Source organism: Hemibagrus wyckioides, linkage group LG13 (assembly GCF_019097595.1).
Source record: "Hemibagrus wyckioides isolate EC202008001 linkage group LG13, SWU_Hwy_1.0, whole genome shotgun sequence".
NCBI lineage: Eukaryota > Metazoa > Chordata > Actinopteri > Siluriformes > Bagridae > Hemibagrus > Hemibagrus wyckioides.
Window position 1 is genome coordinate 26678848 of NC_080722.1, and position 25711 is coordinate 26704558.

Here is a 25711-nt window from a genome sequence, read left to right on the forward strand (position 1 = left end):
CACCCAACACACCACGTCACGTCACACAACACCACGTCACACAACACGTTACGTCACCCAACACACCACGTCATGTCGCACAACACATCACACAACACCACGTTACGTCACACAACACCACGTTACGTCACCCAACACAACACCACGTCACGTCACACAACACCACGCCACATCACACACCACGTCACACAACACCACATCATGTCATGCAACACCACGTCACGTCACACAACACACCACGTCACGTCACACAACACCACGCCACACAACACCACGTCACATCACACAACGCCACACCACGTCACGTCACACAACGCCACACCACGTCACATCACACCACGCCACATCACACAACACCACACCACGTCACGTCACACAACACAACACCACGTCACACCATAACAGGTCACGTCACATCACATTGATGCAAAGTTTTAACATTGTGGCAATAAAATAACACAATTTGCAGCCATTTGTGTGAAATTAATTGAAGATTACAAGCTGATTAATTTTTGCAGCCTGACTGAATGAAGATGAAACACCAGCCTCGAGCACAGACTCTGAGCAGGTAGAGACAGGAAATGAGAGGGGACGAACTCCCCCCAAACCCTCTCTCTCTCTCTCTCTCTCTCTCTCTCTTTCTCTCTCTCGACACTTGAGCTGTCATGCTGAAGAAAGCATGGTGCTGTGATCAAAGGCCATTTTCACACTCAGACATGTGAAGGAGCCTAAATCACGAGCACTGGCTGGAGGTTTCGATCTGCTCGGTCCCTCATTAGAACAGCTAGAGCAACAGCTTCAGATCCCAAACATGCGGGATTAACCCCGATACACACCGGCTTACCCTCGTCTGAAACCTCTAAAAGCCACTTTCCCATGCAGGGCATAATGATGGAACACTATTGTACTGCTTCATACGTGAGCCGTCTGTTTATTTCATTATTTTATGAAACAGATCCTTTTCAGCTACAGTGCTTTTAAATTAATCCTTCAGAAATTTTATGTAAAATATAAATTTATTATCAGATGTAAACTGAAAAATAAAACAAAACCACTCACATGAGAATCTAACAGAAAAATAAATCAGTAAAAATAATGACCATTTTAAATATCCTGTGGAAAAAAACAAGAAATGATCCATTTCTAATTAGCTCCATTTAGTTTATTATTCTAAAACAAAAGGTTATAGAGGATATCAGGATATCAAAAACATTTCATTGTATCATGACATAACTCCCTATATTAATATCATCATATTCTCCAGCCCCAGTGTCCGATATCCGTCTTTTCTGTCACGTGTGAGACGTCCTGTCCACCGGAGTGTCGTCAGACATCTTGACATCATTTTATAGCCCCACCCTCTTCAACTACTTGAGCAAATCTGAGTGCTGAGTTCATGCAGTGTCCAGATAAAGTGTCCAACATTCCACACTGAATAAATGAATCATCAGGCAGCTTGAAGTGCACTTCATCCCATCAGTGTGAACACAAAACTCACACAAAACCTCACACATCTGAACTCTAACAGCACCACTGTGTGTAACACACTCTACACTTCATCACTCTACTGAATTATGTTTATAGAGTTAAACATGTTAGATGGCACAAATGTACAGAAGGCAGCTCTCTGAGACACAAGGTTGACTACAACACACACACACACACACCCCGGTGGGGAGGAAGACGAGCGATGAAGCACGGGGGCAGACTACAGCGCTCCACCCGTGCGCCGTAGTCCACACACACCCCATCCACACACACACACCTCCTCCAGTCCAACACGGAGTAGCTCCACACTGTGGAAGAGCAGCCTGCTGGAGATCTTCCCTTTCCTGCAGCAGTGACAGTGAATGAGGAAGTGGGAGAGTGGTGACTAAAATAACCGTCACGTGTTGGATAAACAGTGGCGGAGTTTTCGTGAGAAAGGCGTTCCGGTGAGGCTCTGAGTGTTCACAGGACGATTAGGAAATACTTTATTTATTCTGAACGCACTGAGAATGTGACGATAACCACTACAACCAACACACTACAGCAGGCCACATTACACTCATCTGAGAAAGACAAGGATAAATGTGTATAAAATTTATTAAAATAAAATAAATAAAAGTGTTGGTCAAAAGGACGTGTTATTTAACTGTTATTTGAGTTATTATTACTCTAGAGTTGGTGTAGATTATATACTTATATCACAAAGAAAATCTGCATGCCACTTTTCTGCAGTTCCTTAGCAACCTATCAAACATGTTTAAACACTAAAACTACACCAAAACTACCATCCATAATCATCTCATCAAAATATTTCACTCTTTTATTTGATCATTATGCACATTTCTCACTTCATGTGTAATGTTTGCCTTTAAATGACATGTTTAACATCTCCTTATCTTCTCTTCACCACCTGTTCTCATCTTCTCTTCTCTTCCTTTCCTGATCTCATCTCTCCTCATCTCTTCTCCTCACCTCTTCTCTTTCTTTCCTCATCTCTTCTTTTCATCCTCTCCTCATCACCTCTTCTCCTCCTTTCCTCATCTCTTTTTTTCATCCTCTCCTCATCACCTCTTCTCCTCCTTTCCTCATCTCTTCTTCTCATCCTCTCCTCTCCAGATTATAAAACTGCAGGAGGTTTTCAGGTTTTAAATTCTTTCTGCTGTTCGATTGTGTTTGTGGACAGGAGAGAAGGAATGATTAGCAACAATATCACTCTACTTAGTAGGTGAAGCTGGAGTTCAGTTCATCCTGTGTTAACACATGAGGTCATTTCCAGTAAGGGAACATAGTGAGCACTGAGGATACTAGTTTTTGTGGTGCATTGTGAGATTTTTTTTTTTTTGAGTGAAAACTGAGACAGAACCTGTCCTGACTACTGGACCAGGTAAGTGATTGAGACGCACCTGAGAAGTTTCATGGGCCTGGTAATGAAGATAACATCTGTTTATTCCATATAGATTAATTAAATAGCGCAATTTTTGAGGTTTTCTTAAAATCCTTGCACCTGAATGTTTTTATAGATATGTTACCTGGGAATGGCTTTTCCTCTCTGAGAGGCAGGGTTGATATTCATTACACTCAGGTAGATTAATAATGATTAAGTTTTGCTATAACAAGCATCTGGAATAAAAGGGAAAGAAATTTGTTTAGGTTAAAGCTACAGGGTTGTGTTTAATTGCACTGTGGCTCTTCAAAGTGGTCATTAGCCACAAAACCAAGTCACTGTCCCAGGTCTGTAATTCAATCTATAACATATAAAACTTAATCTTTACATAATCATCAGAGATGTTTGTCTAATAACGAGTCTGAACGTTATGCATGTCTTCATCCCACACAATGATCCTGATTATCAGATCCTGGAAAAGACTAAAACATTCCAGGAGTTTGTGTGTGCGGATATTCCCCATGAGCTGAGCTTTAACCCTGAGCGTTAGGGCAGAATTACTGTACAAGTGACACTGATGTGTTTCTTTATTTAATAATAATGAACAGCACACTTCTGAGTGAACACGAGGAGTTTCCTGACTCCAGTGTAATGGACTGCATTATGTACTAGAACATTCTTTCATCTACACTCCGAGTTTCCTGCTGAGCCTGATGACTGCAGGAGTTTAGGCATGACAAATCAGATTTTTATACATTTACCTTACTGATAACCTGAGATTAAAGATTATCACACGCTCACACACTATTCTGTACCATTCTGTAGTATAAATAGTGTGAGATATAAACAGTGTGTGAGTATAAATGTGTTAAAAATGAACAGTCCAAGATGAAGTGCACTTCACGCTCCCTGATGATTCACTTATTCAGTGTGGACACTTCATGAACTGGACACTTACAGCTTTGCTTGCTGGATGAGAAAAAGATTTTCATGATGCCTGACACCACTCTGGTGGACATCTAATGTCTCCCATCAGCCCACATTGTGTGATTTATTTTCCAACATGTTAATTCACAGTATTTTGCTAAATCTGATGGTGTTTGACGTCATCTACCATCGACTTAGAAACGATGTCCACTGCAGCTAGTAAGCCATCTATGTTCCATGCGAGAGGATACTATTGTACATTTCTACAATTCACTGTGTGTAGCAGGTCATTCGGGACACAATTTAAGTTTATGAGGATCAGATCCACTAAATAAAACCTATCTAGAGAAAAAAAACGGAATCTGCCGCTACTGTGTCCTCGTGTCTACTTTCCTTCCTTTCTAATGCAAAGCACCTGCTTTCCACATGCTGACATTTCACCTAATAGGAGTTTTTACCCTTCTGCCCTGCCATCTTTGCATAATCATTTGAACTAGTCAAATTGCCATGCTCTGTCAAGAAGCTGTGGTAGTGGTTGCCCCGCGCGGTGATTACTGTGCCTTTGCATAATTAGCATAGCAGCGGTACTGCTGCCCAGTGGACCGCAACACGGCTTATCTCCAGACAAAACACTCGCAGCTCGCTCCTAGACATGTTAAAGTAAGAGGTGGTGTTTTACAGACTGGACACTGTTTCCTGGTCAACACTGCAGTGGAATCTTTACCTACTAGAGGAGGAGGATTAAGGCATGAGGACAGACGGAGCGAGCGGTGCAGTAAAAGCTGTTGCTGTGATTGTGAGGACACACAGCCGGCTAATCTGTCTGCTTCCTGACACACGGGCATGAACGTGGCCTCAGATGCACCGAGCAAATCTCCACACTCATGGATGCTAGCTGCCTGGATCAAGCTGCCCTCCATGCTGAGTTTCATTTCCAGCTCATCTCTCTCTTTCTCTCTCCTTAAATTCTAATCGCATTCAGATTTTCAGAATATTTTGCAGAATTTCTGAAATATATATTACATATAAACAGCTGCTCTTCGATCTGAAACAGCTTTTCATCCAGCAGTTAGTTTCCCTCACTGTAGGTTTTACAACACTCTTATATTACACCCTAAGAAGTGGCCGAGTGTAGGGTCAAATCTGACGACGACTTCAGTTCAAAGGTCATGTCAATATTTAGACAGGGAAAGTTACCCATGTTCAGAGTCGGGTCACGTGTTACTGAAATTATTCAAATCATCTGCACGTGGATCACGTGAACCAGCCAGCTCGAGTTTCACTGAGCAGATGGTTTTAAGATAAGACAGAACTTCATTAATCCTGGAGGAAACTCTTTTGCCAGAGACTGCTTCAGATTACACAGCATCTTCAAAACTGACCACGCCCACTTTTAAAGCTGGCGTTTAACACTGATCTCGAAAGGCACCATGTTGCTATTTAAATATATTTCCAGTCCAAAAAACAGCATATTGGGGTTACATCAAACTGTCAGATGGAGATGTTGGGCTGAATACTACGCTTGGATGAAGACTAAGGTCCAGGGATGAAATTACGCTATGTGAGGAACAGCTCAGCTTTGTGCTCTCTCCATTAAACTCTCATGTAACTCACTGGATAGCGTTTAAACCTGTGGTCATGTCTGAGGTGTGAATATACCGGTCAGGGATACAGACTCTGGAAAGAGGATACAAGTGCAGGACAGTTTACTAGGGAACAGATCTAAAATATCAGGAACAGCTCCAGTGTTATATCCACAGCAAATATTGTACAGGCAAGGCACAGGTCAGATTCGGTCAGTACGGGCTAGGCAAAAAGTATGGTCAAAAATCACACACTCTAGATCCAAAAAGCACTGGCTCTGTAACATCACCGACACCAAGAACTGAGCAAGTACTCCACAAAGTACACACATTTTAAACAGTGCTAAACACAGTGAAGGAAAATAAGTGGGCGGTACCGGGACGGAGGAAGTGCAGGTAGTTGGTGGGAAGGTGAGTTCAGGGTGGCCATGTTTGTAGGCTGCGGTGAGCTGGCTGAAACCGAGATCATGACAACCGCAGATGTGATCATTTCAGTATTAGATCCCTTGTACAGGAAGCTTTTACAAACAGACCACAAACCCATCACACTCTTTTACATCACACTTCATCTGTGGTTTGTGTTAAATATTATTGTTATGTCATGTTCCAAATTACACATGGAAGAAAAAAAAAATTTCACTGATGATCAAATATCACTGTAAAGGATCTGCAGGATCTAGAACACAGCGACAAGCACCTCAAAAATAAACCGAGAGGAAACACTAGAGTTTCTCCATGTATGAGCAGGACATGAGCTCCGTGTTCTGAACCCCGCTCACCTGACCCAGACATCCCTGCTCTAACACCCTACTCTCCATCTGCCACTCTCACCCAGATTAACACTGCCACACAAACCCTACACACACACACACACACACACACACACACACACACGCAAACAGGATGTTTTTTTCTGTGTGATTGAGCACAATGCACATGTAAAGACAAATCCCTGCTTTGCTGAACTGGCGTGCCACGCAAGTAGGTAGCCTAGCGTGCACACAAACACACACACACACACACACACAAACACACACACACACAGCAGGAGACTGAGGGATAAGCCTTCTTCATCTCCATCTGCAAGGCTCAGAGCTGCAGTGTCCCACAATCCTGTTATTCTCTTGCTCTTTTTCCTCACTCGCCCTCATTTCTACCAGTCCACCGTTCCATTTCACACCTCGTTCCAGATAAGGAGAGAGAGAGAGAGGGGAGACAAAGTACAAAATGTCTCCTCCACTGGTTTCTTTGTTCTTTTTTCCTGGAGAACGGTGTCAGTGTGAGTGAGGGAAGCGCTGGTTTATTCACTGGTTCTTTTCGTTTGTCAGAAATCAGAACATACTGACATTCATCTGATTGTGTCAGACAATCTGTACCATGAGGCAGTGAGGGACAGAGAGGAGTGCCTTTGTTCTCTCTTCCTCTCTCTCTCTGCAGCACTGCAGCTCTCTACACCAGTCACCATGACCTTCAGCTCCAACACACACACACACACACACAAATGACAGTGTTAAGGCATTAGTTAAAGCTGAGAATCTGAGGCATCAGGTCATTAAGGCTCCATCATATAAACACCATTCAGATGCTGCAGTAACATTAAGAATTAAATCACTGATCAACCAGTGAAGACACACCAGTCTCCGTCCAAGACAATCCAATGAAAACCACTGACTGCATTGGACAGGACATTATTGTAATCTGTTTGTCTTTGTGACCTCCTTCAGGAGCACATGTCAGTCCAGGACACTTTAATGTGTAGAGCCACTATAAGTACAGAATCAGGTGGAAGTTGGAATATCAGGTGTGTGTAAGCTGTGTGTGTGTGTGTAAGCTGTGTGCGTGTGTGTGTGTAAGCTGAACCTGAACATGTTAATTTGTTTATAAGAAAGCACCATGTCTCTGAGACTGAAGTAAAACTGAATGAAAGATTATTAAGGATTAAAATTAAGAGTGAGATTTGTATCACAGTCCTTTGGTTTGCTTATGTTCCTGTCCATTGATTTGTGATCTTGCTGTGGTCACCTGTATCGTGTTAATTGTTTATTAGATTGTCCTGTGTAAGTATCCAAGTCTTATCATGAATTCATGTCTGAACGTTTAAACTCTTTTTCCCTCATGCCTTCTAGTTTCTGGTTTTGACCTTGGCTTGCTATTCCTATAGATTATACAGTAGTTTGTTGTTGTGTTTTGGACCCCAGTCATGACGTGGCGGTTGGTGGACACATGACCATCACACCCATATGTGGCTCTTCCTCAAACTGTTGGCACGAAGTTGGATCCAAACAACTGTCTACAAAGTCTCAGTCTGTCTGTAGTGTTCCAGATTCCCTTCACCGAACAAAAAGTCTCCGATCTCCGATCTGTTCCAGCACGACAACGCCCCTGTGCACAAAACAAGATCCATGAAGAGGGGTGACGTGGTACAACTCAAGTGTGCTGCACAGAAACCTGACCTCACTCTGGGATGAACTGGAACAGCGACTGAGCCCCAGACCTCCAGTGTCTGATCTCACTAATGCTCTTGTAGCTGAATGAAGATAAATTCCCACAGTTACACTCCAACATCTAGTGGAAATCCCCCACAGAAGAGTGGAGACCATTTCTTGAGCAAGATGTTCCTCACGCACAGGATCAGGTGTCTGCATACTTTTGGCCTTATTGTTTATTTGCCCAAAGTAATAAAACCTCCATAAACATTCAATGCACATTGCTAGTGACATGATAAACCACATTAAACACCTTCATAAAGCCTGCTTCCTTACTGTTCACTTGTTGATGATGGATTTGGGTTAATAAACTTGCTTACAAAACCCTGATCTCATGATATTATAAAAACATGATGAACTTATTATCCTATTATTTTACTAAAAATAACTTTAATAACATCATGAAAACAGATACACATAATAACACTGTTATTAACCCTTTATAAGATCAGTGATGACAATCTGCACTGCCAAAGGACACTGAAATACTGACCCTTCATGCAAAACCATTGGGGTGTAGCAGTACTGTGTGTGTGTGTGAGTGAGCGAGAGAGAGAGAGAATAGCTAGGATTCCAGCAGAAGGGGGCTCTGTGTCTCTATCGGCTCCTGATGGCTAGGCTGATCTTCTGAGCCGGTGAGTATGTGGTATGGAGAATAATGAGGCTTTCTGGATCTCTCTCTAACCCGCACATCGCCGTGAAGACGCCAAGAAGATGCTGTGAAGACATGAACACGAATAAGTGCCGATAGGCATGCCTCTGACAGCTCTGTCTATCACCATGCCTGGTTTCTAAATAAGGAAAAAAAATCTCTCTCTCACTCTGTTTCTGTCTCTCTCTCTCTCTCACACACACACACACACACACCCCACCAGGGAGAACAGGTATTGTGTAAGGCATGTAAGCCATATTCAGGTGACAGGAGATATTTATGATATGGCTGTGGTGCTGTGATTCTGCTGCAGGTCCTCACTCAGGCTGCATGAAAATGATTATGAATGACATGAAGAACTGAGAAGAAACTAAAATCTCCAGCAGCCCAGAAGCATGGCTCTCTCCAAACCATCAGTGTCCCTGCTATAGAACTCGCTAATCACTTCAGCTTAGACACTCACTCCTTTGTGTCCGTGTCAGCGTCTGTGTGTGTGTGTGTGTGTGTGTGTGTGTTTACAGTCAGATGGGAAAACTAGGCAGTCCATGTGAGGTCTTATGCTTGCATTTCAGTCATGTGATTTGACCATAATTGGGGCTGAATTTCTGGCTTCACTGCACAACACCACAAACACTAGAGGTGTAAGATATCTGAAATAGGTTTTCTTACTCCAGAGAGAATAAACAGTACACAATACAATAGATGTTCCTTAGACTGCTGATTGGACAGTGGCAGAAACATCTTACTGACCCTCAGGTCTGGGAGCAGGAGGTGTTACTGAGCGTAAATCAAAACCGTTTCAACAATAACAAAGATGTTCCAATTATTCCAGAAGGTAGCTAGCTAACTAGCACAGCTACGACAGGGACGATCCGCTCCACTGTTACTCGATGAAGATGGACGGAAAACAAATCCTCTTGATGACGCATGGAAAAGATAACACTGATTCGGTCCTCACGGAGGCAAAGACTAAACACTGTGACATCACAGGAAGCACAAAATGAGCTCTATTAACAGAAACTTTCAGAGAAAAATATAAGACGCATATCAGACGATTATTTCATCTGATCTCAGTCTGTGTCCGCGTTATTGCCTGCATGAGCTTAGTAGCAGTGACATTTCTCATATCATGCAAACTTTTAAGGAAAACTGATATGGACAGAACATGTGCAAAACAGTTCTTTCACACCTACCAGTCTGTGTATGAGTCTGAATCAGAGTGAAACGGATACCGCTCTCTCCTTCAGCAGTTGCTTTGGTTTCACGCCACGCATAATAAAAGCAGAGGGGAGTGTATGCCTGGAAACGCGAACCTGTTTAGCCTCACTGCAACGACATGCGACAAAAAACCCAACAGAAGGACGATAATAAAGCAGATAAACGATCATAAGAACACAGAGACGTGCGAAACACGTGGAAATCACACAAAATAGTTTGTAGTTTTGCAAAACTTTTTTTAGGTATTAAGGATAAAGAGAATAAACTAAAGAACAGTCTGATATTTGTTTTGCTCACAAATGTGTTCAATGTAGTTGAACTAAAATGGCTCACCAGTGATGCAGAGCACAATCCAGTTCACTGAGATGACTTTCAACTCAGAAGCGTGAATGCACTGTAAGCTAGAGAGAAATCTCACTGTTCATCTCTGCAGTCTCTCAGTCAGTGTGGAAGAAACACCATCTCCAGAGGGCCCTCACCTACGCGGCTACGAGCAGCATCTCTTGAGAAAGTGCAATTAATAATTACATCAACTGGGTGTCAGGAAAGCCCTGGGAGGACATCCTTCTAAATATGCAAAACAATTAACGGCTCGTTTTATCAATGGATTAAGCGATTATGGTTCAGAACTTGAGAGAGGATTAATCAAATTCACACTGAAAGCCAGTGGAAGAAGAACGCTCGAGAAGGTACAAGAGCGTAGTCTTAAAACTCTCCTTGCCGGCAGGAGACGTGGATCACCAGGAGGATGAGATCGTGATGACGAGCAGATAAATAAACAACAATCAGCGGAACCTGCAGAGGAAAATGTATGTAGCAGAGAGAGTGGAGGTGGCTTCGGTGGAGTTTGGCTCGTTTCTCAAAGAATAAACGGATTAGAGATGAAGGAGGAGGCGGCGTGTTGGTGTTCGTCTCTGCAGAACGACTGCGCCGGTGGGGTCTGCATCGTATTTGTGGAAGCTTTAGTGTTGCTGTGGCGCGTTTCCCCGGCACGTGACCGTGGAACAAAAGCCACTTCAAAGGAAAGAGTTTCCAGAGCCTGCTGTTGAGAGGACATCCTGCGGGAAGGCTGTCTCTCTGTCCTTCCTTTCCCCTCTGAATCCACTCCAAGCTCTCTGCAGGCAGAGAGCAGCACCAAGCAGCACGTTCTTTCTCATTAATATTGCCGAAAAGCTTGTCTGTCAGAAGAACCTTGTGAGTCTCTCGGTCTGGGCCGCTCGTGTGTTTTAGCGCGCGTGAGGACGGATACACGGTCGTGGCCGGAGCCGAGATCCGGTTCTTTTCTCCCGTGGCTTGGTGAGCGACTCTTTATGGTGCAGCTCTGTGCTGTAGGTCCTGTCAAACTCATCATCCTGTGAGCCCGAGCTCCGGCGACCGAAAATGAGGTCAGCTGGAAAAAATGAAAAGTGAAGCTATGAATAATGTAAAGATACCACAGCGAGGGTATTCTGAGAACAAGGTATTTTCAGCCGTCTCTGAAACCAAATGGAAATAAACATTTTGGACAGGAAAAAAAAAAGATCTTTCTATAAATATACTGTCATTTACACACAATGAAGAGAAAGAAATATCTGTGATGCCAGGAGACTTTTTCATCTAGCAAGGGCCTCATCGAAACACAGACTCAAACACTGACCTGGGTCACTGCAAGAACCTCAAATACCACCGATGGACACGTGCTGCCAAGTCTAACTGGTAGTTACTGAAGTGAGCTTGTGTTGAACTTTTGCTCTTTTTGAGCGATACTGATATCCTCAGTGTCCTGAATCTCCTGAGTTTCCCTGGATGTCCTCATAGTGACCAAGCATGACCTTAACTCCACCCCCATGTTCTCCCTGATTGAATCTTCTGCCAGTTCACACCCATCATTACAGCAAACATTTCTTCGATGGTACACATCCTCATGGACAGACTCACTATATGGCCAAAAGTATGTGCACCCCTGACCATCACACCCATATGTGCTTCTTCCCCAAACTGCTGCCATTATTTTATACACAGCTGTATAGCTGCAGAGATTCACTTCACTGGAACTAAGAGGCATAAACACACCTTCTAGCACAACAGAAGTTCTCGAGCATCCTGCACTGAGCCCTGATTCTGCCTGAAGCCCACTGAACACTGACCGAACCCCAGACCTCCTCGCCAACACCAGAGTCTGATCTCACTAATGCTCTTGTGGCTGAATGACCACAAATCCCCACAGTAACACTCCAACATCTAGTGGAAAACCTTCCCAGATGAGTGGAGGATATTATTACAGTGAAGGGGGATTAAACCTGGAATTAAAGCAAAAGTGTTTTTTAGCTGAATATCAACCCAGTTTTAAGAAAATATGAATCCAACAAACATCTGTACTGAAGCAGGACGTTCACATGTCTGAATAAACAACACTAATTAAACACCACGACAGTGCCTCATGGACAGATGTATGTGCACTTCACATGAAACTGCAGCTAAAAATAATTGCAAAGCAGCGTTTTCTTCTAATTCAGTTCTAATAAGCTTTTCTCTCTCTCTCTCTTCCAAGACAGCATGAATGCTTTAAAATTAGGACAGTGCTGCTTGCCAAATAATGTCTCTCTGAAACTCTAGGCATGCAGCCAAAAAGAAATCTGTAAAACATGAGGAAAGCCAAGCATCCATTAGGTTTAATGCAAGCTCTGCACCCTGCTCCTTCTTCCTAGTTCACGTCGGTCCACATTATTGGCATGGTGATTATGATCACGCCCACACTGCCAAAGTGTAGGTCACACGCTAGAAAGGGAACACGGGAAGTTTAATATTAGAGCGACATCCACTAATCAAACACGAACTCTCACACGCTGTAGGGCAGGAGAGCAGGGCCTGTGGAATTTGGTGGCCATTTCTTCAGAGATGTTAGTCTCTCAGCAACAGATGAAGTGGACGCTGTGGCCGGACTGTGCAGCACTCTGTGTTCTCTCTGTGTCTCGGGTTTCGTTTCTTAGGTATGATAAGCTCCTGTCTTATTAGGATTTCACCAAGGCTGAATCCAATATGTCCACAAGTTTTTTCTTTTTGTTATTTAAGTAAACAGCACTGTGCTTCAAGGTTCTTCCACATTAAGGAGCTTGTTTACAAGCCTGACACACATCCGAGCAGAAGCGACCTCCAGTCTGCAATCGACTGTAAACATAATAAACAAAATGTCTCTGATTGGCTGCAGTGTGACATTCAGGGCTTATTTCCTATGTCACCAAAACAGATAAAATGAATAAAAACTGATCTCCAATAAATACTCGAGTGTGAGACACGTCTGATGGAGAAAGCTTGATAGTCAGCTCAGTATCTCTAAAATGGCTTCCTGAACCACAGTAATATGTTTATGTTGAAACATTTGTCATTTCCTGGTAAGTGTTGAGTAGCGTGATTCCTGTGAGAAGTGGTGGAGAGCTTCTTTTCTCCGACTCTTCCTGGGCCACAAGACTGCTTTCACATTCCCAGGTTTTCTTGAGAAGCGTGTTCTGTTTCAGATTGCGGTGTGAAAGTCTCCTCAGTAGTAAAAGCAGTAACAGAGACGTCACTGAAGGCTTTGGACTGAATGCAATGCGGCTATATGACATATTTACCTGCTAAATCAGCTATTGTTGATGTAGGAGATAATGAGCGTGATGACATTGATGGAGCTTTCAGCTCTTCTGGAAGCTGATCTGTTTGAGCAGATGCACAGACGAGGAGGACTGCTGGACAAGGACTGCTGGACAGACTAAAAGACTAAAGTGCTGCTGCATCACTCTGATCAGGTAGAGATGAAGCAAAGGCTAAATCCTGCTGGCGCTGCTGTCCGCGGGGAATCAGACAGCATTGTGGGTAATGCAGTAAACTGAAAAGAGGCCAAGGTCTCAATTAGAATCACAGTAGGAAATATCAACACCAGTGCAACAATAATGTGAACTTGGTCCTGAATAAAAACACGATGTTTCATGATTACTAATGTAAGAGGTTTAAGATATTTATTATTAAGTGATTAGAGTTCCAGGAAGCATGTCGCTCGGAGCAATTCATGGATTAATTTATGTGAGTGTCTTTAGAGATGCAGCTTGATCAAATAAACAGAGAAAGGAGCTCAGTCACGTGACCTTAAGGAGCGAGAGAGCAGGAAGGTTGGACATGCAGCTTGGATGAGGTCACACATGGTGCTGAGGGGTAATGGACACACCCACATTTCCCTGAACTCTTCATTCTAGCTTATTTTGTTTAAGATTTTAAACCCGATGTACGGTAGATGTTTTCTTCCGAGTGTGTACTAATACACACTTATAAAATCTCTACAAACAATGAAATGAAAGATTCAACACACACACACATTTGTTCCTTGGAGTGGAGCGTAATGGAGAGGCACATTGCTCCATCAGGCCGCATGCTCAGAGAGGATGTTCATCAGGCTCTGACAATGACTCGGATCATTAAAAATGCAAGCAAGAGCGTCTAGACATATTCCTGAGGTTTATAGCCTGCCCTCCCTTCACACGCTTTGTCTTCATCACTGCCTCCCTTTATTCTTCCCATCTCACATCCACATGGCCTCCTCACAGGACACCGAGCCTGAAGTACAGGAGACTTTCAGCTTCAGGATGACCAGATGTCTCTGAAAAACATCTTAGTTCTGTATGATGGAGGTTTCACGCAAAACACAATTGATAGATATACAAACTGTATACATAACACCTCACAAACAACATAATCCATCACAATAAGGCTGTTGTACATCATCAGGATTACACCTGAACAACTGAAGGATGAGTGATCTGGTGATCCAGGCAGCAGAACAAAGCCAGTGCACAGAGACACGTGCAGGCTGTATGAGCTGTGGGCCGTACAAGTGTGTAAACACACCAGTGCCTTTCTAATGTGTTGTGTACAAATCCTTCCTGTCTGCGTGAACAGATGCAGATCGATACACTGCTCTGTGATGATGATGATGATGGGATTCGTCTGTTATGTCTCAGGCCTTGTGCTCTTGCATAACAGACTCTTTAGAGATTCAGAGATAGATTTAAGAATTGTGTGTGTGTGTGTGTGTGTGTGTGTGTAAAAGAGAGTATATCCTCAGCTCTTACAGAAGTCTGGGCTCCAGTGGCCCCCAATCCTCTCCGCCTGTGCCGCCTGAAACCTGCTGCATATTGGACACCTTTGAAGATCGCAGATTTAATAAGACTTCATGCTAGCACAAAGAGGCTCTCTGGAGACTGGTTCATACAAGTGTGTGTGTGTGTGTGAGTGAGAGAGAGAGAGAGAGAGAGAGAGAGAGAGAGATCAGAGGTGACACCATCCATTTCTCCAGTGCTCAGTAAAGGCTGTAATAACAGTGTTGTAGCAGCTGAGTGATTTTAACCTGCAGCTGATGAGTTCGTATAAAACCAGCTCTGTACCTAATTTCAGTTTAATCACGGACTCTTAAAGTGCATTAGCAAAATACTAAAAATGATCAGGAGACTCTCTGAGAACACCTTCAGCATGTTCAAGCTCTCTAAGGTTTCACATGCAAGCGCTCCGGTACTGCAGGTGGCACTGTGACATTCTCACTGCACTTACACGAGGGCTCTAAAGCACTGACATCTACTGTTAAAGTTACATAAACAAATGACAGAAGAGGAAGAAGAGGAAGAGCTGCTTCTTTTTTCCATTTTATAAAAACAGAGAAGACTCTTATATAAATCGGATTGAAGGCCTGAGGATGACGAGCGCACGGCTGAAATGCTGTAGGTTCTGTGGAAAGACTGGGCTCGCTCGTGTAGCGTGTCTGTGTAAGCCAAGCCTCCGCATGACGTCCAGTAACAGTATTTGAATGAAAACCAGTCAAAGGCTGTCTCGAGGAAGTAATTCAGTGTTATATATTTACTAAGACTAAGGGATCTTTGTACACTGTTTCGTAATAAACTGGGGTCAGAGTATAATGTAATTGTCCTGGTCCACATCTCCGTCTGTTTACATCCAGAACATTTTACTACTGTGGTTTATTCACTACAGACCTGTGCAGTGGTCAGTGTTCCTGCACTGTCTGCACACATGCCCTTTGTTAGTAGTTTTTTAGTTCTATGTAGTGCACTTGTTTCTGTGTTTTCTGTAGCACCAGGTCCTGGAGGAATGTTGTTTATTTCAGTACAGTACCTGCTGTATACAGCTGAAGTGACAGTAAAAGCTTCTTGACTTGACTGGAGACGTTCACAGCAGTTACACTGGACGGCTGTAATGGCCGAGAACGCAATAATAGCACAGGTGTAAACGAAAGGTAAAATCCTAATGCACTGAAATGTACTGACATGTTACTGGAGGTCTGCACTAAGCCAGGATCAAACGTCCAAACGCAGTGAGAACAACGCTGTTCCTCAGCTGGAGGTCAGTCGAGGTCAGGGTGCAGTGTGTAACGCTGCCGGGACACGAGGCAGAGACAAACACTGACGAGTCAGGCTTAAACATGAGGGCAAGCTGATCTCAAGGCAAGTGGGAAGTGTTAGTGCATGTGAGTCTGTTGAGGTGTGGCCTCTTTTTTGGGAACAGGTATCTCCTGCTCACTCTCACTGATGTGTCTGAAACACACTCACACAGCAGGAAGCTCCACTCACAGTGGGTGGTGAACGACTTCACGTGTGTACGGGCGTGTAGGGACAGACCGAACCGTCTCTGAGTCAGACACAATTTGAACAATATAGGAGAGTCATCGCTCGGGTAGGAGAGAGAGAGAGAGAGAGAGAGAGAGAGAGAGAGAGTGTTCAAGATCCTTCCAATCCAAACAAGTTTGGTGATCTAAGCCTGAGCCCTGAGGGAGACGCTAATCAAAGACACTCCGCTTCTCCTTACCTCACCAACTCACAAACTCTCACTCGCTAACAACAAAAGACGAGTACTGAATTAAATGGGCCGTAAACAAAGAGAGAGAGAGAGAGAGAGAGAGAGAGAGAGAGACCAGACAGTATTGTGAACAAATTAAAGGAGCAGATTAGGTTACCTTGAGCAGCTTTTATTAAACCGCTAAAGTGCTGGTGTTATACTCAATCGTGTGCGCGGTGATAAAGCTGTGCCTCTCAATGTAAACAAGCGCCAAGGCAACAGCTCCCAGGAGCAAAGCTTAATAATTACTCCTGCTTACGCAAAAGAAAAAAAAAGACATGCCTCGATATCATTGTCTGTGTTCAGACCAAAACAATCCAGGCTCCTGGTTACATTACAGACTTTTAGGATTTCCTCTCAGGCTGAATCCATGCTGTACACATTCCACACTGCTTACAGGTGGCACTGAGGTCACGAGGTCATCTGGTGTTGGAGAGTAAACAGCTCCATCATGCAGGAGCCCGGCGGTCCGGAACAGAGCAGACGGAAACCTTTCTATAAATAAACCACTAATAGCAGGAAAACGCGCTAGAGCCTCGGAGAAGTTGCAGCTGATGGAGGAGAAATTCCCGCTGTTGACCAGGCCCGGAGTTTAAAGAGCCAGCGGCCACCCAGAGAGAAGAATGCAGACATGATGTATTCATTAAAATGCAGAACAACAGAAAGAAGGTCAGCAAAGGACTAGCAAACACACACTGGTCATTCACATGCACTGGAAGGTCTTGTATTTCAATTCAATAAAGTCTTGATCTCTCACACACAGACAGCTGAGGGAAGCGTGGATGCAGAGATGAAGGACAGGACCGCCAGAGCAGCTCCGTGTTTCTACAAGAACAGAAACCGTGACAGGACAATCCGGTGTACTCCACAAGCATCACTGCACCACAACATACAGTGTACCATAATCACAAAGAAACATTCACAAAAAACACAACAGCTTGTTCTTACACAAATCTGCAGGGCATTAACTCTAACAGTGAGAATCACCAGGCACCGGTGGAACAGCTAGGGGGCAGAGTTAGGGCTTGAACTCTCTGAAACATTACTTCACTTGTTACGTCATAATACAGCAAAGATGTCGTAACGATTCCAACTGTTAGATTGATTAACAGCGTTTTATTGGCTGCCAGCTGCTATGGTGAGAAACAGGATTAACCAGTCAGAATCAAGCATCATTTCTCCCTTTCCCACACAACACCGGCCAGAGATACGGACAGGTCAGGTGAGGAAGCACTCGGTTTACTGCAGGATGAGAAATAGAGATTTCCCTGCATTAGTAGCATCTTATTTTTTATTTTTAATGTTTTTAATATTAATATTTTTCCCAGCAGGATTAGTCGCTTCTTTTAACACATAATATCAGTCTCATCTTTTAGCATTAGAATGACTATAGCTATTAAAAAACAAAAATATACATATGAATGTTTTAGTCTATAGAAATTCTGCAATCTTTTTTCAGTGTGAACATTTTTTAATATAATTTCTCTAATAAAATAAGAACTAGTTTTATATTAATTCATCCTAATTTCATAATTAGAATGGGGTTAGGTTTTCTATTTTCTATTGAAATTCTAAAATATTTTTATACTATTCAAACATAATAAGCATTATCTTTTTTTTTACTTATATTTCAATTTATTAATAATATAAAAGAACCTGTGATGAGACACTAAAATCCATTAAAACAGCTTTTGACTGACCGCAGGTTGGGGTTGTGTTCTTTAAACACCAGGACTGTAAGGAAAGTACTGCAGTTAAAAAGCCGTATCTATAATGACTAATCTGCACAGATCTGTCAGTCGTGAGCCGAGCCGCGCTTTAATACAGCGCTATCTTACCTCGGATTAACCGTGCGCTGTGTGTCCAATCACCACAGACTCTATAACGAGAGAGTCAGACTATGGGAATGAATCCATAGTCATGGCATGGCATGTCACACCATGACATGGCTGGGACTGTCCTTCACACACAATCACACACATGCACAATGCTTCATACAGCAGATCAGACACACACACACACACAGAGAGAGAGAGAGAGAGAGAGAGAGACAGAGAGAGAAAGAGAGAGAGAGAGAGAGAGAGACAGAGGGAGAGAGACAAAAATAGAGAGACAGAGAGACAAAGAGAGAGAGAGACAGAGAGAGACAGAGGAAGAGAGAGACAGACAGAGAGAGAGACATATCTTTGACAGAGATAGATGTTTATTGTCATTGACCATGTTACATGTACAATACATTCAACCTTCAACAATTTAAAAATAAAGAAAAATCTATAAGAAAATAAAGGAAATGATATACTAAAATAAGTTAAGACAGCCCTATTCCACACACAGTCACAATTTCATGTGACTGGTGCGTGGTCAGCACATGTGAGCAGTGTATGAACATAACACACAACTCGTCCATTACAACACACTGGCTAGCGCTGCCTCGACGTCCAAAAGTATTGTGTAATAGTGGGTTCCTAAGCAGAGGCTCCATTCTGTCTCCTTACACAATACAGTGAGAGTGTGAGAAAAGTCTGTGTCTGTCTTTAAAAACAGTATACGAGATTTCAGTAAAAAGCTTTCAGGATTTTTCTTCAGTCCATCTTTCGGTCACTGTGTGCACCTGATGAGGATAAGTAGCTGGAATTCTGTGCCTTTTGCATTTTGTTATAAAGTAAAAGTAAAGTAAAAAAACACAATTATACAGCTGGAATCAGCGGGGCCAAGCACTTCCTGACTCCAGCACTATACAACAGAGCCCACTGGGACCACCGGTGTTTACAACCCAGATCATACACTAAAACTGAAGGCAACATGTCAGGGACACAGATCTATACATCACAAACCCCAGAACCGTGTTTTGTTGGGATTGTTCTCACAATGCTGTGCTCCAAATTTGGGGTTGATTAAACAAATTGGTGAAATTTTCAGGGAAAGAAATTTCAAAACAGTAAAACAAATCCAACACAATGGCAATGAACTGATGAATGTGGAATCATGCTTCTATGCCATTTTGGGGTTATTACTGCAACTATAACCTCAGTGCTTGAATGACATCAATCTGAGACCAACCTCACTATTACTGTACCAAATTTCATAAAAAGTGTGCAAAGCATTCTATGGCCTGTCAATGACTCGTGTGGCAAGGAAGAAGAAGAAGAAGAAGAAAAACCCCTAATAAAAACCACAACAGAGTACAGGATTAGAGAGACGTTACAGAATGCCTTCTAAAGATCTTCACGGCTCTGCTCTAACAGTATTATTGTATATTTTAATCCCTTACACTCAGATGCACGCATGCTACAGACTCGGTACAGAGATTACAGTAGAAACAGAACGTGTTTAAAAGGTTTTATTAAATCACTTCTTCCAGTCCCCACTGTTTACCATAATCATTAGGCCTGAGGTTGCACCGTACAAGCGAGTCGTATGGACAAACCGTTTCATGTGACCGCTGAGCGAGAAGGTCAACACACACAAAGGCTTCCACATACGAGGATTTAGCGTTCCTCACAAACAGCTGCGCGGTGCACCGGCCTGGCTCCAATGACGAGGATAAACAAACTCGTGCACAATGAGAGGCTGTGAGCAATGGCCACTGCCTGACCTTGAGCCCGAATCTGGGATCGTACTGTTCTTCCAGTTAAACACAAAGCGCCTAGAGAGGCTCGACGGGTCGAAATGGAAGTTCAGTTGTGTACTAATCACAGCTTGTGTGGTTTTTGTTGATTTTCTGGGCATCTCTACAGAAATGGATCTGGTGGCATAACACACACGACATTCGAATGGAAAGAGCCAAATAAAAGCCAGCTGTGATGAAGGGATCTGGTGAAGAGGGAGAAGAGGGAGGTTCTGTTTGATCTGCACCATCCCCTTCCCCCCTCGTCCCCCGGGCTTTTAGTGCGGGCGGGACAAAGCAGCCCTGGGCTGTAAAATCTGCCTGCCTATGATTGGTGCTATTAAAAAGCCAGCTGTGCAGCTGGCAGTGAGGATCATCTGCACTCTCTTTATCCTGCCACCCACCTCTTTCTCTACAACACGCCTGTCAGACTGCAGTCCTGCAGTCCGGGGTGTCTCTTTGAGTCTCCAGGACCTCCACTTGACACTCCGGCTCTGGAGAGAAGCCCACGGAAGATACGCACACTGACGAGTCTGGAACGCCCGATGCTGTGATTTCATATGCGGGACGGGCGGCGGGACGCGCCGAACCGGTATCACCACCGGAAACACGGGAGAACCTGAAAAACCGCTTTGACGCAGACGACAGCCTGCACAGATCAAGCTAACGCTGCAGTTTACTTTCCTGGTACAGACGGACTGCGTGTGGTTAATGTGTCGTTACCCGGAACATAAACAGAGCAGGGCATGGATCACACTGACAGGCGTTATTGACAAACTGCAAAAAGGGATGGGCTCGATTTCCTCCAGAACGCGGTAGACGTCTTACACTAATGAAAAACATTAATCTAGCTGGTGTTCACACCAACAAGCATGATGAAAAATAAGACCAGATAAGAATGGGGCTGGGATTTTACATCACTGCTTGACAAAGGGATGGTCTGTCTCTTTAATACAATCTGTTTTCATCAAGTTTCACCAGAAACGTACGCTATATCCAGATGCAGGCAGACATTTTTGTAAATCTTCTTCAGTCCGGGCACATGGGTTTGTTTTTATGCTGAAGCTTAGACAACCTTTTTAAGAACAAACCAGTGTTTCTGGATTAAGAGCTGCACTGTTGTTTAAGCAGGCGTGAGGGATTCCTAATGCACAGAGTAAAAATAACCACTGGGCAGGGTTGTACCTCTGGCTTTACACATAAGATTTCATCATACACATTTCATCACAACCAGAGCTGTTCCTTCCACAAACCCGAAAGCAAAGAATTGTAGAGAATATCTGTGTCTGCTGTAGCTTTAGAGATTCCCTTCACTGGAACTCGGAGACCCGACCCTGCTCCAGCACGACAACACTCCTGTACACAAAGCAGCTCCATGAAGACATGGTGAACAAAGTTCACAATGCAGCCTGAAAGAAGCTGGAGCAGTAAGCTGTAGTCAGTCTATGGCTGTTAAATGCACTTTGTCACATTCTTTGGTGTTTAAGTGCACTAATAAAACAGGCTAATATAGTGGGAATCGTTTTTTCAGTGGTTTTTCAGCACTACTTTTTTGTGTATGAATAACTGTCCACTAATAACTATCAGTAGCATAAGCGGTAATTAAGACGGGATTTTGTTTTCTAGTCTGTAACGCTCTCACTTCATGCTTCAACAATGGAAAACAAGGAGAAGCCGCTGTGTTTTCACTCCACCGCACGAGAGCTCCCTTTCACGCTGCGTGATAGTGATCATCCCAAACACGGGCGGTCCTAGCCTTCCATTAAAATCACCCGAGCCGGCTGATGAAAATAATGGGTTTTCATGCCTCGGTTTTGAGGCTTATAAACGGGTGCATTGTTCCTCACAGGAGTGATTTTGTCTCTCATAACAGACTGACGTGTGTCGCTAAATCTAGCGGGCGCTACGGCAGGCCTGTGTCAGCGAGGCAGGGGGCGTGTCAGTGAGGAGGAGTGAGTCTGGGTAACTCTAACAGGGTTAGAGCTCGACCCTGGGGCTGTGCCTTAAGGGGGGGTCACAATTAAGCCATTGAAGGTTTCAAGTCATGAATCAAGCGAACATGTCAACAGTGAGACAGATTTACACTGAATCATCATCAAATGTCCAGCCGAGAAAGCAGGAGAGTCATCCTTAAAACTCTTCTTATTTACAATCGCTCACATTAACACAGGAGGGTACTGCTGTCACTGTGCACGCTTTGTCTTATTAATAATACACAGCGAAAGCAGCAGAACTCGTCCGTCTGTATCTGCAGCTGGACGGTCTGCTCTCTGTGTGTGTGTGTGTGTGTGTGTGTGTATAAACGTGGCGCTGGAAGGGCAAGACATTCATGTGAGGGTGAGGGGAAAAAATAAAGAAAATAAAGAAAAACAACCCAACATGCTGGCTGCAAACCAGAATCAGAGAAGAACACACTGGCTTCTCCTGAAGGTGGAAAATGAAGACGTGAGGAGGAGTGCTGAAGGGGTGAAAGAGAGGGAGACCGAAGCCCAGGGCAGGGCGTAAATATCCTGGGCAGGGGGCCAAAAGCAAAAGCGCTTTAATGGGGCCAGAGGAGAATGACGGCCACGGCTGCCCCCGGCCTGCGATTCTTAGGTCACGGTCTGTCAATAGATCTGGGCGTTGCGGTCAGGACAGAGGGGAGAAGAACAATCGGCCCGTTCAGTTCAGGGGAGGAGGGAAAGCATATATCAAAGGACAGTGCACATAAAGGCCAAAGTGTGCCAGAGAGCAGAGAGCCTCGCTGCTGAGTAAGGCCAATCCACAGGCAGTAAAAGTCTGACTTCTACTGAAACAGCAGCCATAAATAATGATGCCTGTGAATGAGGTTGTGTAAGGGAAACAGAGGGAGGGGCGGCCAGAGACAAAACAAATAAAACAAAACCTTAGCAGGAAAGAAGCAAGGCACAGGACAAGAGAGAGCAGCCATGAAAACAAGAAGGAGAGAGAAAGAGGAGACTCTCCTATTTGTCTCCCTTAGGCCACACGATGGCCAAAAGTGCGAGCGCCGGGTAATTACTGTTTCGTCAGGAGTCGGCTGAGGTAATTAGGGAAATTCTGTGAGGGTGATGACTGAATGAATCTTTATAAAAGCTGCAACAGTGGAAGTCAGTGGACTCCAGAGACACGAGTCTTTGGTGGTTTGAGGCTGTACGCTGAAGCGGAGAACAGACTTTCAAACAGATCTCCTTAACACACCAGACTGTTCTTTCACCAGACTCTATTCGACTGATCCGAATGTCACGTGAATGTGAGGATTTGATTATGGAAGCAGAGGTATGAGCAGGTTTACTGAGTCAACAAACCTGCATGAAGCTATGATGATGACCACAGGCCTGAACTTCTCACAACAGCGTGGAGAAATCTTTTTTTTCATGTGTCTCATTCAGCGCTTGGTGTGCTACACAGTGCCCAGCGTTGTGTACCTGTGTCCCATGCCACCCCTGATCTTCAGTGTCTAGTATGTTAGATTAATAATGAAGACAGTAACATGAGAAAGTAACACATATGGAATTGTAGCATGACCAAGAAAACAACCAAACCTGTTACAATTTAAATTCTTTACACTAATCCTGATAAAGCTTTGCATGTTCTTGCCATCAACTCTAACGGTAATAAGCACATATATGCGGGACAAGGTTGTGGTTTCTAGCAAGACATACAACAAAATCTAATATTCTAATATTTTGCCCATTAAATGAAAGGTTCTGACACGACAACAGATCTGTACAACCAGTACCTACACCACAAGTTTACAAGGTATTGCTGGTGTGTGAGTGTGTGAGTGTGTGAGTGTGTGTGTGTGTGTGTGTGTGTGTGTGTGTGTATGTGTGAGTGAGTGTGGTTAGTGTGTTGTTTTGTACTCTTTTTTTCTGTGCCTGGGCCAGATGGCGCTGTACTACACTGTGTTACATAATCAAAACAGCACACAACCTCAGCAACAAGCCACTGAGAGCACAGTTTAACTTTTACCACAGTTCACTCTCTCTCTCTCACACACACACACACACAGCCCTCCAGTCACATCTTTCAGCTGGAGTTACACCCTCTGTTATTTTCCCAAACTGCTCAGCAGGGCTTACCAACGTGCCAAACAAACTGACTTTATTGTCACATGCGAGGCATTGATCTAAAAGAACCCCAAATCATCCAAAAAGAAGGCCGCGTTATTTCCGAGCTTTTGTGATGCCTGATGAAAGCAGGCCCAGCTGCGGCGCCCTGCGCTACGGCATGCGAACTCCATGGAGAAGAAGAGAGAAACGAGACGGATGTGACAAAGAAAAGCAAAACGCTGGACTGTGCGGTAGGAAAGGAGGGGGGGTTGTTGGGGGTAGTTAATGGTGGATTTCACTCACCAGAGCAGGCCATTGGATTTGTTTGGCCCGGGTGCCCTGAAGCTGCGAGCTTTCTTTCCTCTTAGCCCAGACGAGCTGCTGCTCCAGAAGAAAGATCTGGAAGTCCTCGTACACCTTCACCCACTCGCGCTTTTCCCACTCCAGGTCATCAAACTCCACATATACCTGAGGAGAGAAAGAAAAACCATCACCCTGTTAACTCCCTTCCCACTCAAACACAACTGTGTATCATGAAAATGGTCCATGTTCCTCCACCAGGTCTATTTTAAGTGCTGTGAAAAGAGTATTTGTCTTTGTTGCAGTGAAGAGCCAAGCTTACAAAGCTGGCACAGATTTCTCTTCCTGGGTTTTACAGATCTACAAACCCCTCCGGGGATTCCCTGAGACAGACAGAGAGAGAGAGAGAGAGAGAGAGAGAGAGGCAGAGAGAGAAAGAGACAGAGAGACAGAGACACAGAGACAGAGAGAAAGAGAGGAAGAGTGAAAGGCCTCGAAGGAGAACGAGTGTTTCTGGAGCCTGAGTCATGGTTTGGAGCTCAATATACTCATTTGGAGCTGGACAAATGGAGAGGTTTGGTGAGAAAGGAGGAAGAAATGAGGCGTGAATGCCGCTACAGCACATATTTTCAAAAAGAATTTGCTCCTTGTGGGTGACGCATTAATGATTAGCTAAAACTCAGAACACTGTGGACTGAACTATTTTCATACTTTGGGAAGCAGACAGTAATCTGAAGCTGACGAAGAGCTAACGAGACAAAGCTTTTTCTTTACTGCAGACCACGTACATCTCGGACCTGGAAGCGTGCACTGCTCTACCTCCTGCAATCAGACATAAACGTTTCTTTAGCAGAGAGCTCTGTCTAAGAGCTTTATGACCTTATATAAACCGTGTTCCCAGCGCATTCGGATATCATGCATGACTAACATGCCGAGGTCAACAACTACAGCTGTTTTAATTGTTAACGAGCCGAGCCAGCCTTTCTCTATTTCTGTCAGATCTACGCTCTTTCTTTGCACCATTAGTGTAAATGATATGAAGGTTTATTGGTGTAATATGTATGTACACGCTGGCCTGCAGGAGCATTCATCCACTTTGCTGTGAAACCCTTGGATCTGGTCTGGATGGGTCATACAAACAGCATCATAAAGGAAAAGAATT

At 43.9% G+C, this 25711-nt stretch overlaps 1 protein-coding gene across 3 annotated transcripts in view; it reads right to left on the reverse strand.

The window, feature by feature from the left end:
* Window positions 1-25711, reverse strand: part of jmjd1cb (jumonji domain containing 1Cb) — a 115871-nt gene that overhangs the window by 43945 nt on the left and 46215 nt on the right. For all 3 annotated transcript variants that reach the window (XM_058406538.1, XM_058406537.1, XM_058406536.1), the window contains exon 2: window positions 24553-24717. In XM_058406538.1, coding sequence (XP_058262521.1) covers window positions 24553-24717 — 165 coding nt within the window. The remainder of the gene's footprint in view (window positions 1-24552; window positions 24718-25711) is intronic.